Raw genomic sequence first — 17,500 nt, forward strand, 5'->3', positions numbered from 1 at the left:
TAAAGTTTTAATATACGTCACTGCTGATTGGGTTACCTAGGTAAGGACTACTAGCCAGTCAGAAGCAGAGTATGAGGGCGTGCCCTGACAGTACCTAGGTAAGGACTACTAGCCAGTCAGAAGCAGAGTATGAGGGCGTGCCCTGACAGTAGCTAGGTAAGGACTACTAGCCAGTCAGAAGCAGAGTATGAGGGCGTGTCCTGACAGTACCTAGGTAAGGACTACTAGCCAGTCAGAAGCAGAGTATGAGGGCGTGTCCTGACAGTAGCTAGGTAAGGACTACTAGCCAGTCAGAAGCAGAGTATGAGGGCGTGCCCTGACAGTACCTAGGTAAGGACTACTAGCCAGTCAGAAGCAGAGTATGAGGCGTGCCCTGACAGTACCTAGGTAAGGACTACTAGCCAGTCAGAAGCAGAGTATGAGGGCCCTGACAGTCCCTAGGTAAGGACTACTAGCCAGTCAGAAGCAGAGTATGAGGGCGTGCCCTGACAGTACCTAGGTAAGGACTACTAGCCAGTCAGAAGCAGAGTATGAGGGCCCTGACAGTAGCTAGGTAAGGACTACTAGCCAGTCAGAAGCAGAGTATGAGGGCCCTGACAGTACCTAGGTAAGGACTACTAGCCAGTCAGAAGCAAACTTTCTGTTCTCTTCGGGAAACAACAACAAACTTGTAGCTAGCGAGCTACACGCTGAAAATGTCAAGTTTAGAAGATGTGGACGGTGTAACAAGGCAGGCCTGCTCGGTTCTTTCAGGGAATGATTGTAAAGATGTATAAAGAATATGTTTAGGTCATTTCCTCTCTAACTGGGAGGTTTTGGGACTGATTGGTGGGATTGCTGTGGACAACAGAGACTCTTTTTTTTCTCCTATCCCAGAATGCATCTGTGGTGTAGCCAAACCTTACTCCACAGCGCTGTGGCGACCGAGCTGGGAATGCGAGGCTAGTGATTGGGTAACACCTCTCCCACACCCACCAAAACCAGAGGAAATATAATGTTAAGCCTGCTGCACCCAGAGCTACGGACACATTTCACTTCATAACAAAAGATCATTTTAATTCTCCTCGTTTTCTATAACAATCTAATTTTTTTCATTCAATAAAATGAACCAAACGTCTGTTGGTTTACTACAGAACTGAACAGTTTGAGTCATTCACACGTTCCCCATTCATACCTTTTGAACTCACACTTTATAGCTCTCGCACTCCTCATTCACAGACAGGTGTGTGCGTGTGTGTGTGTGTGTGTGTATATATGTGTGTGTGTGTGTGTGTGTGTGTGTGTGTGTGTGTGTGTGTGTGTGTGTGTGTGTGTGTGTGTGTGTGTGTGTGTGCAGTATAGTCGGAGCTCATGGCAGTTAGTTTTCCTCACTCACTCTCTATTTTCCCAAAAGCTCTTAGAAAAGCAGATAATAGAACAGAGCTGGAGAGCTGCAGGGTGAACACACACACAAGCGGCAGCAGTGTGTGTGTGTGTGTGTGTGTGTGTGTGTGTGTGTGTGTGTGTGTGTGTGTGTGTGTGTGTGTGTGTGTGTGTGTGGGCGGCAGCAGGGTGAAGATACACCACCGTACTCGAGAAGCAACGAGTGGGAGGCGCAACACACATCACATCTGTTTTCGTGGTGCAAACAGACGGTCAAACTCTCCTCCGTAACCAATAAAACTGACACATCACATCGCCGACACACAACAGGACAACGCCAGCGAGCAGCACACACTCTCGTGTCCGTGACGAAGATATTAACAGCAGCGCCGTTGTCAGGGGCAACTTCACCGGCTCCAAAAACAAGTCTGTTTCTGTAGAAGTCTCTGAGAAAATGAGCCTACTTCTCTCTTGATTTATTACCTCAGTAAACATTTTCATAATAAGTTTATGGTCTCAATCTCTAGTCTCAAGTCATCTTCAACACAGCGTGATGTTCATCTAGTAAATGATGCTCCCGTTTATTTTAAAACAGACGATAAAGCTTTAGGACCAAACAGGACAGAGACTTAGGGATGCTAACTAGGGTTGTGTGTGTGTGTGTGTGTGTGTGTGTGTGTGTGTGTGTGTGTGTGTGTGTGTGTGTGTGTGTGTGTGTGTGTGTGTGTGTGTGCACGATGGTGTTTTTTGCCTCCAACGTCGCCTTCCACACAGCTAACCCTAACCTTAACCCTAAACATAACCATTGCTGCGACGTTGGGGGCTTACAACACAAAACACCTGTCTGTGTGTGTGTGTGTGTGTGTGTGTGTGTGTGTGTGTGTGTGTGTGTGTGTGTGTGTGTGTGTGTGTGTGTGTGTGTGTGTGTGTGTGTAAGTCCGAGCTCCGCTCTCTGTCAATATGCAGAGAGGACAGATAAGCTTGCGCTTACAGTTTTTTCCATCTGCTTACACACAAAATCTTTTCATGTCACACGACTTTTGAAACCTCTCACTCAAAGTGCAAAACTACACAACAAATCCCCAAAAACATAAACTATATCTCAGCCTTTCACTCAGTTTTCAATCACATAACACACTTTTTTCAAAACATTACACACAATTCTCTACCTAAGACACGAAAATCTAACAGGAAGTGACTGGCTTTCCTTTTCTAAACACAACCAATCAAAATGCTACACTTAGGCCTATGTACCAGGGCGCACACACACACACACACACACACACACACACACACACACACACACACACACACACACACACACACACTCCTCACATGTGCAAACACATTATGTCATAACTGAACACTAACCAATCACTCCTTTAGTATAGGCCTGTACAGAGGTCAAAGGTCACATTACCTGTTTTGAACAATGGATGCCAACAATAGACAGAGAGCAAGAGGAGGAGGAGGAGGAGGAGGGAGAGGCAGGGGACGACAACGAGGACAAATTCAAAGACGGAGAGTTGGAAGAGGAGGAGGAGGAGGAGGAGGAGGACGAGGGCAAAGAAGAGAAGGAAGGACAGCCATCTCTGATGAGCTCAGGGCAACACTTGATCATGTGATCAGCTGAAATGAGAACAGGTATGCAACTATCTAATGACTATTTCAGCACGTACATATGACTGCATAGTATTGCATAAACATTTGTAACTCTAAGCCATCCATGTACTGCACTGCTCTCCTTCACAGCTGTTGCCTGTTACTCATGAAAAAAATACTCTGCTACTGTGTGTTTATTTAAATACAGGTACACCTATAAGCCTGTATATTACTATTAGGACTATAGCATACATATGTCAAGGATGTACACATTAAATAAACTTCAGCTGGAGTCTGATTTACTACGGCAACACTGTTGACTGCATCAGCGATCTCTTTCCATTCCCCATTCTTTCTACAGCCTTTAACAGCAGTTTTCAGGCTACCAGATAGTACACACGTTACTGCAAATGAACCTGAGATATCAGGGTTTCAATCTCCACCTCTGAGATGTGCTGCTTCTCAGCCGGATTACGTCTCGCCATGTCGTAAATTGTAGGGGCGAGGCCTCAAAACCCAGAATATATTGGGGCGTGATACGAACGTTGCATGAATCACACGTGAAGCCTGTCGTAAGAGGATTTCAGCGCTCATATCTGCTGGTTTCTACGTTAGGTTGATAAATGAGGGCCAGTGTGTTTGAATTCTCTACAGAGTGGAAAGGCAAAGACATCATGGAGGACGAGGACGCTTGTTTACAGATGTACAAGAAACTGCAATTATAAATATGGTTGTGGCCAACAATGCAATTAGGATTCGAGAGATAAGAGAGCATATCTTGAATAATGACACCATATTTAACAATATCAATGCTGTAAGTCTGTCGACCTACAACGCATCCTCCAACGGCACCAAGTGACGATGCAACAACTGTACAAGGTGCCATTTGAGAGAAACTTTGACAGAGTCAAGAATCTGTGACATGACTTTGTAGAGGTATGTATGCAACGCTACTTCCAGTACTTTAGATCTACTATATTTACTGATCTGTATATCCCTTTGTCTGTTACAGAGAGTATTGGAGATGGATGCCATGAATTTATTTATGTGGATGAGGTTGGCTTCAACCTCCAGGGCAATTACCAATGTCCCTGGACAGCGTGGGGGTAATACAACTATTTGTGCTGCCATCACCCAGAACGGGGTCCTCCATAACAATGCCACACTGGGTCCATACAACACTGGCCATATGATCACTTTTCTGGATGCAATTTACACAATACTTGTCCCTGATCCAGACCAGGAGCCTGCTAGGTTTGTGGTTATGTGGGACAATGTTAGTTTTGACCGGGCTGTTCAGGTCCAAAACTGGTTTTCCACCCATCCACAATTTGTAGTTTTGTACCTACCCCCATATTCACCTTTTCTAAATCCCATAGAGGAATTCTTCTCAGCCTGGCGCTGGAAAGTCTATGATCGCCAACCGTATGCCCGCATGGCGCTTCTCCAGGCAATGGAGGAAGCATGTGGGGACATAGAGGTTGCCTCTGTCCAAGGTTGGATACGCCATGCAAGGAGATACTTCCCTCGATGTTTGGCAAGAGAAAACATATCTTGTGATGTGGACAAAGTATTGTGGCCTGACCCAGCCCGGTGAAGAGATGAAGTGTAGCTTAGGACTGGTGATTCCCCCCCCCCCACCCCCCACCCCCACCAATTCCTGGACTGTCCCCCCCCCCCCCGGGACCCCACACACACAACTGTGATCTTTACTGTATTCTGAAGAATATACTTTTGGTTTGCATATGTTTATGGTTTTGTTGTATGCACCTGTATACAACAGTAATTTTTGGCCTAATAAATATTTAGTTTCTACATTGCATTGGTGTTTACAGTGTACTGTTTACCCCTCTCAGCAGATTACTTTCACTGTAGAACATTGTATTGAAATGTAGATATAAGCCTATGAAAGACAAAAGAGCTTTAGATTTAGAACAACAGTGTGTACATGGTATATCCAATAATGTACTATTAGGAAGAAAGTGTTTGTCATTTGATGCAAATGCTTCATTTTGAGACGTGTTTACGGTATTTTGAATGCAGTGTTTCATTTTGAAGATGTGAGGCATTTTGCATTTTGTGTGAAGAGTTTTGAAAAAAGGAGACAGTTTTGAAAACGTGTGTAAGCTGTTGGAAAAAACTGTAATCGCTGTCAGGTACCGAAATTTGGCACTGTTTGATTTAGCGTGACTCGGTCCTCGGTAGTACCGACGTCATTCGGTTGGTACCCAAAAAAGTACAGAGTTTGGTACCCAACCCTAATGCTAACCATGATGCTAACTCTGTGGACATTAAAACAGACCTCTACTAGATTTGGGCTGTTGTCCGTGTTTTCATCTTGAACTCTGACCCTCTCAGTGTTTCCACTTTAGCTAAGTTTACTGGAACATTGTGGTTGCCTAAAAATGTCTTGTTTAGCGTTCGGTAGGACCTTTTCAACCAATCTAGCTACTGCTAGCGTTGGGTAGAAACTTAAAGGGTAAGTCTGCAGATTTTCTGTTCTGCCTTCCATGCAGATGATGGCCAGGAGGTCTCTGTTTTCACTTTTTTCACGCAAGTTTTTTTGTTACTTTCCGTCACTTTTTAACTTTCTTTCTCAGTCCACAAACCAAAGTGTTACGTAGACTGCTGCTACGTCTTTTTTTATTAAGATTATTTTTGGGCATATTTCTGCCATAATGGATAGGAAAACTGAGATACCAAAGGGGAGAAAGAGAGGGGGAAGACATACAGGAAACCATCACAGGTCGGACTCAAACCCTTGACCTTCTGCGTCGAGGACTAAACCTCTACATATGTATGTGCGCCCGCTCTACCAACTGGGCTAACTGGCCACAACGTCTTTAATTTTCAACGTAAAAAGAGTTTAAAGCGACTCACCCGAGCGTAGTCATGGTGACGATGGTGTACCAGAAGGAGGCGGGGATGGAGGTGAAGGTGGAGCCCTTGGTGCCCTTCTCGGCGTAGAACATGACCGTGGCGAAGATGATGATGGCCATGGTGAGGGAGAAGAGCAGGAAGCCCAGCTCTGAGGCACAGCTCTTCAGCGTGTAGCCCAAAATCCTCAAACCCTGCGAGTGCCGCGAGAACTTGAAGATCCGGAAGACGCGGAAGACGCGGAGCGTGACGAAGGCGCCGCTCACGTCCTCGTTCTCCGGCATCACCAAGCCGATGTAGTACGGCATGATGGCCACCACGTCGATCACCGACATCACCGAGCGCATGAACTTGCAGCGGCTCGGCGCGGCGAACAGACGCATCAGGTACTCGAAGGTGAAAATGAGCACGCAGGCTGTGTCCATGCAGAAGAACGCCAGCTGGTACTTCTCGCCGCAGGGAAGGTCTTTGACGCTGCCTTTGGGCGGTCGGCAGGGCACCGTCTCCACCACGTTGGCGATGACGGAGACGGCGATGAAGAAGCCCGTGACGTAGTAGAAGACCAGCGCCATGGTGGAGGTGTGCGGGTTCTCGAAGGCTCGCCACAGACGCTCCCGGGACGTGCTGTGTGGGGGCAGCGGGGCGTCCATCGCCTCGTTGGCTTCGGTGTCCTCCGCCAAACGCTCCTGGTTCTCCTTCTTCCTGTCGCGGTATTCCTGCAGAGAGACAGGGAGAGGAAGATAACATCAGACAACTTATTCATCATCATTCATCGAGTTACAGATGGTAAAACTAGGGCTGCACGATAGGAGGAAAATATGCGTTTACGTAGTTGAATATGGCGAAAACGATTTAACTTAAACAGATATTAAAGTGTTCTGAGTTCTGTTGCTTGTTGCAGCACAAAAAAAGATCTATCCACCCATCCACCCTTCCATCCATCCATCCATCCATCCATCCACCCATCCACCCATCCATCCATCCATCCATCCACCCATCCACCCATCCATCCATCCATCCACCCATCCACCCATCCACCCATCCATCCATCCATCCATCCACCCACCCATCCACCCATCCATCCATCCATCCACCCATCCACCCATCCATCCACCCATCCACCCATCCATCCACGCATCCATCCATCCATCCACCCATCCACCCATCCACCCTTCCATCCATCCATCCACCCATCCATCCATCCATCCACCCATCCACCCATCCTCCCATCCATTCATCCATCCATCCATCCTCCCATCCATCCATCCACCCATCCATCTACCCATCCATTCATCCATCCATCCACCCATCCATCCACCCACCCATCCATCCATCCATCCTCCCATCCATCATCCATCCATCCATCCATCCACCCATCTACCCATCCATCCACCCATCCATCCACCGATCCATCCACCTATCCATCCACCCATTCATCCACCCATCCATCCACCCATCCATCTACCCATCCATCATCCATCTATTCATCCATCCATCCACCTGTCCACCCATCCATCCATCCACCCATCGACCATCCATCCACCCATCCATCCATCCATCCTCCCATCCATCCATCCATGCACCCATCCATCCATCCATCCACCCATTCACCCATCCATCCATCCATCCTCCCATCCATCCATCCACCCATCCATCTACCCATCCATCCATCCATCCACCCATCCATCCACCCACCCATCCATCCATCCATCCTCCCATCCATCATCCATCCATCCATCCATCCACCCATCTACCCATCCATCCACCCATCCATCCACCGATCCATCCATCTATCCATCCACCCATCCATCCATCTATCATCCATCCATCCATCCATCCATCCACCCACCCATCCATCCATCCATTCATCCATCTATCCATAGACCATCCAGAAACAGTCAGCTGTTCCTCAAACTCCCGGGCAGTTCAGAGCTTGTGTTTGGTGTTTTAAAACTTTCTTGTGGCAGAGATAGAGGCAGTGATGTTTCCTGTTTCCTGTACGGGACTCTCACACCTCCTCAAAACACTCCTACAAGTCTGATCCACGTGCACATGACTGGCAACCGCAGCATGACACAGGGTTGGGTTTCTCCAAAAGTTGACTCTGTCTCAACTTTTCAGCTGAGTTTTTGCTGCACCGTCTGCCGGCCGACGCAGGCTGTCTGAACACAGCCTTTGGCCCATTTCACACTGGCTGCGTGGTGTAAGCGTGGCATTTCTGTTGCGTGTCAGTTGCATGGCGGCTGCGTGGCATTTTCTATGTCTTTGCACACCAGAAACGTGTCTGACGCTGCTGCTGCTAGCCTTGTCTGTACACATCATAGACGATCATAAATGGACCAACAGATCCCGTGTCTCTGGACGGAGACCAGTGAAGGACATTAGAAGCTCTTTCCCGGTGATGGCTGAGCGTTACTGAGCAGCCTCCAACTGAGCTTGAAGACGTAGATGTGACGTGAGCAACCTGTCTGAAAGTTGGAAGTCTTCTGGTAGCTGTGCCAAGAGAAATCTCAATCATTCCCAATCTAGCAGAGACGGAGAGCGTAGGTATATGTAAGGAGATAACATAGACACAGGCTCATTATTGATCACTAAAATGATAGTTAACATTAGTCATTACACTTAAACAGCTGATGGAAGTCCAAACTGCCTGAGAGCTTCTCCTGTACTATACGGTAACTCCTCTACTATGAGACAGGAAGTCTCGTGGTTATGACCCAATCGTTAGCCTATTGTTATAAAAACGTCTGCTACGGAGCCATAACGTGAGCTACAAGGTAATGGAGCCTTTTATACATTGTCGTGTTTCTTTAGAAATAAACAACGGACAAATAGAGTCTTTAAACGCTTCAGATGTAAAGGTATTCTCTGTCAAAGTGACGTCAGAATGAATGGCAGTCAATGGGATGCTAACGGGATGCTAACGGGAGGTGATGGCTTGGTAGCATCAACATGGCTCCATAGGAGGTATGCTTTGTGAGGAGAAGCTGACCCCCTTGGGGATAAACATAAATATATTCTGATCTGATTACAGCAACGACAACGTTGGCAGGGTTGACGGCAAAATAGGCTCCAGAATATTTCCTTCTGTATTGACAGGTGCAATATTAGCAATAATATATATATATATATATATATATATATATATATTTATATTTTTTATATTTATATTTTTTTTATTTTTTATTTTTTTATGACATTTATGTCAAAACCTCGAGACTTACAAACATCAACATGTCATTTATTAAATGTATTTGTGTCTAAACGACATATAAACATCTTTTCATATTCTATGTTGCCTGGAAACTTTTTCCAACACAGCGTAGCGTGAAAAATAGGCGTCGGTCCGATTTCTAGCATGCACGCGTTTTCGAGCTGCGCCTGAGACGTGCGTTTCATGCAGGCAGTGTGCACGCTCTAACCTGTTACCATGGGAGCCCAAATAAAAACGGACACGCCACGCAGCTGACATGCTCACGCAACGCAGCCGACACCCTCACGCCACGCAGCCGACACGCTCACGCCACGCAGCCGACACGCTCACGCCACACAGCTGACAGGCTCACGCCACACAGCCGACAGGCTCACGCCACACAGCTGACATGCTCACACAGCTGACAGGCTCACACCACACAGCTGACAGGCTCACGCCACACAGTCGACAGGCTCACGCCACACAGCCGACACACTCACGCCAAGCAGCTGACACGCTCACGCCACACAGAGACACGCTCACGCCACGCAGCCGACACGCTCACGCCACACAGCTGACAGGCTCACGCCACACAGCTGACATGCTCACACAGCTGACAGGCTCACGCCACACAGCCGACATGCTCACACAGCTGACAGGCTCACGCCACACAGCTGACAGGCTCACGCCACACGGCTGACATGCTCACACAGCTGACAGGCTCACACAGCTGACAGGCTCACGCCACACGGCTGACATGCTCACACAGCTGACAGGCTCACGCCACACAGCCAGTGTCCAGGAGCCCTAACACCGGATAAACCGTCCTAATTTAACAAGTTGGCTTCGTGTCAGTTCAAATATCTGGTTGTTTAGCATCAATAAAGTAAATGAATAAATGAGACTCTGGCAGCAGCCAGCGGCCCCCACAGTGAAGAAATCTGTCTAAAAGGAAGTTCAATTCCTCCTTCAAACAGTTTGCCTCAAATCCGAGATGAAATTATATAATTTACCGGAGAAGAAAAGCAGCGAAATCTGTGAAATTACTCAAAGAATAAAAATAAAAAGCATGTGGAGTGTTTCTCGTGGGAAATTGTGGGGGAAGTGTTGAGCGAGTAAGAAAAAAACAAATCCTGAAATGAGAATCTCTCACAGTTGAATCAACATTTGTGTGTCTCCCAAAACACAGAAGCATTCATGAGTCAGTGGACGGTATAAAAACAGACAATGACGCTTGGTCAGGTGCCTTCGCCGTTGTTATTGACGCTAAAAGTCTCCTTTAGCGTCATATAACGTGCTTTAACTAAACGTGCTTGGTCGGGACTATTGGCGTCACTTTTGACACAGTTATGTTCAGGAAAAGGTCGTGGGTCTGCTTACGTTTCCATGTCACGTGGGAATAACGGGACGGTTAAAGAAGAAAGGGACTCTCCTGGGTGAAAGTCCTGTGTTTGACCCATCCTCCCCCCGACCAACCTCCCTACGCTGAATTTCAAAGGGGGTTAGTGTCTGTTAACAACCCGTAGCTCCTATGGCGCCATGTTGATGCTACCAAGCCATCACCTCCCGTTAGCATCCCGTTAGCATCCCATTGACTCCCATTCATTCTGACGTCACTTTGACAGAGAATACCTTTACATCTGAAGCGTTTAAAGACTCTATTTGTCCGTTGTTTATTTCTAAAGAAACACGACAATGTATAAAAGGCTCCATTACCTTGTAGCTCACGTTATGGCTCCGTAGCAGACGTTTTTATAACAATAGGCTAACGATTGGGTCATAACCACGAGACTTCCTGTCTCATAGTAGAGGAGTTACCGTATAGTACAGGAGAAGCTCTCAGGCAGTTTGGACTTCCATCAGCTGTTTAAGTGTAATGACTAATGTTAACTATCATTTTAGTGATCAATAATGAGCCTGTGTCTATGTTATCTCCTTACATATACCTACGCTCTCCGTCTCTGCTAGATTGGGAATGATTGAGATTTCTCTTGGCACAGCTACCAGAAGACTTCCAACTTTCAGACAGGTTGCTCACGTCACATCTACGTCTTCAAGCTCAGTTGGAGGCTGCTCAGTAACGCTCAGCCATCACCGGGAAAGAGCTTCTAATGTCCTTCACTGGTCTCCGTCCAGAGACACTGGATCTGGTGGTCCGTTATATATACTGTCTATGGGAATTTCCCCTTACATCCTACTCTCTAAATCCCTGTATAGCTGCTGCTCTCCCGGTACACGCTGACAGCCACTGCCCAAACGTCCGTATTTTACGAGTTCGGAGTGAGAATGGGTTGGGAAAACTTGGGTGCACGTATTTTGGCCAGAGGTTTAAGGTTTCCTCTCTTAAGAAAATGTGATGTTTTTCAATACATAAATACAAATTCACATCATTTTGGGCCATTATTATCACCATATCTGTGTCTGAAAGGATGGAAAAGCTAGAGCAGATAATACATAAAAACACTCTGATGAAAGCCGACACTCACCACTCAGCATAAAGCATTTATCCAATGTTGTAGCTTTTTTTTAGGGAATTTTTTGTCGCTTTTGTCACTTTATCTGACGAGTCATGTTAGCCAGTGATGGAGGACTCGAGTCCTGGACTCGGACTCAAGTCCGACTCGAGTCTCTATTCTCTGGACTCATGACTTGACTCGGACTCGCGGACTGAGGACTTGACTTGGACTCGTGGACTGAGGACTTGACTCGGACTCGCGGATTCATGACTTGACTTGGACTCGCGGACTGAGGACTTGACTTGGACTCGTGGACTGAGGACTTGACTCGGACTCGCGGATTCATGACTTGACTTGGACTCGCGGACTGAGGACTCGAGACTCGACTCGGACTCGAGGATATATAAAATTGGACTTAATTTGATAAAAGATTTTACACTTTTCCTGTTTCGGGCTCCAAGACCGGTCGCGAAGCAGCTGGGGAGACGTTCTGTCTAGGGATGATGTTCTTTTGGGGGTGTCTGGATTTACCCTGCAGAGATCTGAGGAGCAGTTAACCATAGTCCTCACAAATCCACCAGAGGTTAGAACGCCAACACAAAAACAGAGGAAGGGGACAGACATCCGGCCTAAACGAGGGAGATCCAGCGGGATTGCCGTCAGCATGGGAGCAGAAGTGAAAAGTAAAGGATATAGACTACCTTAAAAGTGACAAGTAGTATACAGTGTGTCTGCTGCATGATTGTGTAACTCACACTATGTATATATATATATATATATATTTGGATAATGTTTTTAGAAAGGCCTGACCAGGGACTGGGGTTGCAAATTAGCCTATTGGCTAGAAACCTTTCATGCAACACATCTACACATATTGTTGTGGCTTTGACTGTGATATGTATGTAATAATGTGCACTGCATTGTCCCTGACTAATAAACTAATAAAAAAATAAATATATATATATATATATATATATATATATATATATATATATATATATACACATGGAAAGTTCGGAAAATCACTATGTGAAACTAAAAAGAACGGGACCAAATGTATACAATGTAATTAAAGGTCCCATGACATGCTGCTTTTTGGATGCTTTTATATAGACCTTAGTGGTCCCCTAATACTGTATCTGAAGTCTCTTTATATAGACCTTAGTGGTCCCCTAATACTGTATCTGAAGTCTCTTTTATATAGACCTTAGTGGTCCCCTAATACTGTATCTGAAGTCTCTTTTATATAGACCTTAGTGGTCCCCTAATACTGTATCTGAAGTCTCTTTTATATAGACCTTAGTGGTCCCCTAATACTGTATCTGAAGTCTCTTTTATATAGGCCTTAGTGGTCCCCTAATACTGTATCTGAAGTCTCTTTTATATAGACCTTAGTGGTCCCCCTAATACTGTATCTGAAGTCTCTTTTATATAGGCCTTAGTGGTCCCCTAATACTGTATCTGAAGTCTCTTTTATATAGGCCTTAGTGGTCCCCCTAATACTGTATCTGAAGTCTCTTTTATATAGGTCTTAGTGGTCCCCTAATACTGTATCTGAAGTCTCTTTTATATAGACCTCAGTGGTCCCCTAATACTGTATCTGAAGTCTCTTTTATATAGACCTTAGTGGTCCCCCTAATACTGTATCTGAAGTCTCTTTATATAGACCTTAGTGGTCCCCTAATACTGTATCTGAAGTCTCTTTTATATAGGCCTTAGTGGTCCCCTAATACTGTATCTGAAGTCTCTTTTACATAGGCCTTAGCCATGGGACCTTTAAACATGAACGTTGGTTCAGACCTTGGTCCAGACTTTTAGGTGTGAAAACGCCCTTAAACTAAATGCTGTAGCTCCTCCTTTGCGCCAACAGAAACAGAAACAGAATATATTTCTTTGTGCAGAGGAAGTTGATGTGTACCTCCATGCAGCAGTCTCCGATGATCTCCGGCACGATGCCGTAGAAGGCCAGCTCTTCGTCGAAGGCCTGGATGCACTCGTTTCGGGGGTAGTGGAGCTTCCCCGTGCGGTAAAAGTTCAGAATGTGCCGGAACATTTCGGGGTCTCGGTCGAAGAAGAATTCCTGCGTTTCCTCGTTGTAGAAAAACTCTTTCTCCGAAGAACCCAGCAGCGTCTCCGGATAGCGGTCCAGAGTGTTCTTCCATGTCTGCAGAAAGAGAAACGAATAAAATAGATGATTTAGTTTCAGTTTATGTCACAGAGGAGGGACGAGGGACGGGCATCAAGGAATCTTTACTTATGGTTCATAAAAATGAGTCCCTAAAGGGAATTATTATTCGTGAGCACAAGATACTTTCTGGTGCTCAGGAGAAACCATTCTAACCCTAATTTCCACCGGACGTGTCTGCACTGCGTCTCCAGAAGCGCCGCAACTGCAGCGAGCAATCGGTGCCATTCAAGTCAATGCTTGATGTTCCACCAGTGTCCCAGAAGCGTGCGTGAAGCAGCTCTCCGCTCCACCAAAGATACGAGCCAGGTCTATTTTCACGCAAGCCACAGGGTGTTCAGACAGCCGGGCAGGAAGTGGAATAGCAGTGGTCTTAAGTCTCAAGTTATTAGCCTGGATGCCAGCCGAGCTTAGCCCCGCCCACAACATTTGAGGTAGGGAAGTTCGGTCTGGACTTGATCCGTTGTGGAGCAACTATGCTCCACACCAGAGCTGTTCAGCCCAATCACATCGTCAGGGCGGGCTTTATACGATGATGGACAGATTGTTTTTTAAACATTTGACTGGACTTGCACCTGAGTCACTTTGTAAATGTGTGAACAGGCTGAGCTGCTGCATGTGGAGACTGTAAAGATCCATTTTGTAAAACATCTTTTGCCCAAAATGTTTTTTCTGTGAAAGAAGCCAATCTGTGGAACTGGCTTCCAAAAAATATAAAGACTCTTGAACTAAAATGTCCACCTTTAAACCTTTAAAACTATCAAAAGCATGGCCCATGCAGCAGCAGCAGTGTGATCATGACATATGAAATATATAGCTGTGTGTATGCGAGGTGTGCATCTGTGTGAGCTCGAGTGAATGTGTTTATTTACTACACTTATTTTTATTGCTACTAACTGGTTTTTTGGACTTTTTATTGTACTCACTGTAAACATGTGACTCCTATATCTTCTTCTAGGGACAGGTGTTGCCAATTAGCCATGGCTATAAACACTGATACGGGCATCGGATTGTTCTTTGTGTAATAATCTATGTCTTTTGTATCTGTCCCTATTCAAATAAACAGAAATAAAAATAAATGATCAACAGTAACGTCATCAACCACGTCACCAAAGAGCGCTTGGGTTGAATTAGTTTACAACAAAGATGGCCGCCATCGCGTCTGTTATAGAAGATATCGACAGCGCATTCCTTTTAAAAGAGGAACAGAGAACCGTGATCAAGGCATTTGTTGATCGGAAAGATGTTTTTGCCGTCCTTCCTATATGGGATTCTGCAAAAGTTTAATTTATCAGCTGGCCCCCGATGGTCACTGAGAAGATGGGGCGCTCTGATTGGTTGTAGGTCTATCCGTTGCTCTGATTGGTTGTAGGTCCATCCGTTGCTCTGATTGGTTGTAGGTCTAACCGTTGCTCTGATTGGTTGTAGGTCTATCCATTGCTCTGATTGGTTGTAGGTCTATCTATTGCTCTGATTGGTTGTAGGTCTATCTGTTTCTCTGATTGGTTGTAGGTCTATCTGTTGCTCTGATTGGTTGAAGGTCTATCCGTTGCTCTGATTGGTTGTAGGTCTAACCGTTGCTCTGATTGGTTGTAGGTCTAACCGTTGCTCTGATTGGTTGTAGGTCTATCCGTTGCTCTGATTGGTTGTAGGTCTATCTGTTGCTCTGATTGGTTGTAGGTCTATCCGTTGCTCTGATTGGTTGTAGGTCTAACCGTTGCTCTGATTGGTTGAAGGTCTATCCGTTGCTCTGATTGGTTGTAGGTCTATCCGTTGCACTGATTGGTTGTAGGTCTATCCGTTGCTCTGATTGGTTGTAGGTCTATCCTGTTGCTCTGATTGGTTGTAGGTCTATCCGTTGCTCTGATTGGTTGTAGGTCTATCCGTTGCTCTGATTGGTTGTAGGTCTAACCGTTGCTCTGATTGGTTGAAGGTCTATCTGTTGCTCTGATTGGTTGTAGGTCTAACCGTTGCTCTGATTGGTTGAAGGTCTATCCGTTGCTCTGATTGGTTGTAGGTCTATCTGTTGCTCTGATTGGTTGTAGGTCTAACCGTTGCTCTGATTGGTTGAAGGTCTATCCGTTGCTCTGATTGGTTGTAGGTCTAACCGTTGCTCTGATTGGTTGAAGGTCTATCCGTTGCTCTGATTGGTTGTAGGTCTATCTGTTACTCTGATTGGTTGTAGGTCTATCTGCTGCTCTGATTGGTTGAAGGTCTATCCGTTGCTCTGATTGGTTGTAGGTCTATCTGCTGCTCTGATTGGTTGTAGGTCTATCTGTTACTCTGATTGGTTGTAGGTCTATCTGCTGCTCTGATTGGTTGTAGGTCTATCCGATTGAGTGCAGGGGCATTTTCTTTTACATGTCATTTAGTTGACGCTTTTATCCAAAGCGACTTACAATTACAATTACAACGCAACCGGTGGAAACTCGGGGTAAGGCTAGCAAAATGATGCTTACAAAGTACTGCTAACGTTATGTGGCTAAAGTTAATATTTCACATTCACAGCATAAAAACAGTCAACAGTTACTGTGTCATCTTTGAGTTTGTTCAAGTTCAAGTTCAATACCATACTGCCATGTCAACACAGATGATTGGAATTTGTCTTGGTGCCAATCAGGTTAAAAAAGGCAATACATACACAGGAACATTCAGTACATAGAAGACACAAAGACCAATCATTCAAACCAGTAAACAGCTGCAGAGACCTTGTGCTATTCCACCTTCCCATAAAGTGTCTGTTGCAGTCTATAACGTGCATCTAGTCCAGCTTTGCTCTGCAAGGTGCCAGAGCACTAATGAGCCTAATAGTGGCAGGGTAGGTTTGATACAAAAGCAGGATGTTTTGCCCCTGAGACTCTGAACTCTCTTTCCAGAGGGCAGTAGTTGGAAGAGGGGCCTGTCAGGGTGGGAGGGATTGTCTAGCACTTTCTGCACATTATGGCTGGTCCACGTGGCGTAGATAGAGGCTACAGATGGGATGGCATGTCCTATAATTGATGACACTATCAGGGACATTTGGTTGCTTTTTCATGAAGATGAATTCCTCAAGACTGCACCTCTGAAGTTGCAAGTTTCTTGTGCGCACCAGAAAGTATAAAACAATAAATAATCCCCCCACATCTCTTTAGGGCAGAGGAGCCCAAATGCTTTCATATGAAGGGCCAAAATGCATGGTTTCCCCCTGGGGTATTGCAGGCCTGGCGGCCCACAGAGCCCGTTTCATTTCTATATAAACTGCAGAACTTGCTGTTTTTGATGCAGCATCAGCAGATTGTCCTCAGGTCAAACTTGACCCGTTCTCAAAACTTCTATATCAGAAATATGGGTTTCTTTTTAACCAAATTAGTCAAAAAATAAAGTACAATTGCAGGTACTCGATCACTACTTTCATTGAATTGTGGGTATTCAATTATATAGCATTTGAAAAAATTGAAATGGTTTCAAAACCTGACTAAACGTTGACGTCCACACGTCTGTGATACATTCCTCTAATGTTCATTTTCATATTTTCATTCAGTCATTTAATATTCATTCCTCAGTCAAAATCATTCACAGGTATAATTACCTATAAATGAGATTTATTGACTCTGAATTCCACAAATACGTGTAAAACTATTGGTAATAAGTTGATGAAAACATGGGAAAAAGGTGACAAAATGTGAAAAAAAACTGTGTGAAAAAAAAAGTGACAAAAACGTCAGAACATTTGTCAAAAATATCAACGAAAACGGTCCAAATAAAGTGTTAGTTTTGACCCAGAAGGACAAGAAGTGCACGGTCGACCAGAAGACAACACAAAGGTTAAATACAGACATGATTTTA

The 17,500-nt window shown here is 45.3% G+C and overlaps 1 protein-coding gene across 2 annotated transcripts in view; it reads right to left on the minus strand.

The window, feature by feature from the left end:
- kcnd1 (potassium voltage-gated channel, Shal-related subfamily, member 1) overlaps window positions 1-17,500 on the minus strand; it is a 73,186-nt gene that overhangs the window by 53,510 nt on the left and 2,176 nt on the right. For both annotated transcript variants that reach the window (XM_078244653.1, XM_078244651.1), the window contains exons 2-3: window positions 13,409-13,654; window positions 5,845-6,557 (exon numbers count right to left, since the gene is read on the minus strand). In XM_078244653.1, the coding sequence (XP_078100779.1) occupies window positions 5,845-6,557; window positions 13,409-13,654 (959 nt within the window). The remainder of the gene's footprint in view (window positions 1-5,844; window positions 6,558-13,408; window positions 13,655-17,500) is intronic.

Source organism: Sander vitreus, unplaced genomic scaffold, assembly GCF_031162955.1.
Source record: "Sander vitreus isolate 19-12246 unplaced genomic scaffold, sanVit1 ctg274_0, whole genome shotgun sequence".
NCBI classification, from domain to species: domain Eukaryota; kingdom Metazoa; phylum Chordata; class Actinopteri; order Perciformes; family Percidae; genus Sander; species Sander vitreus.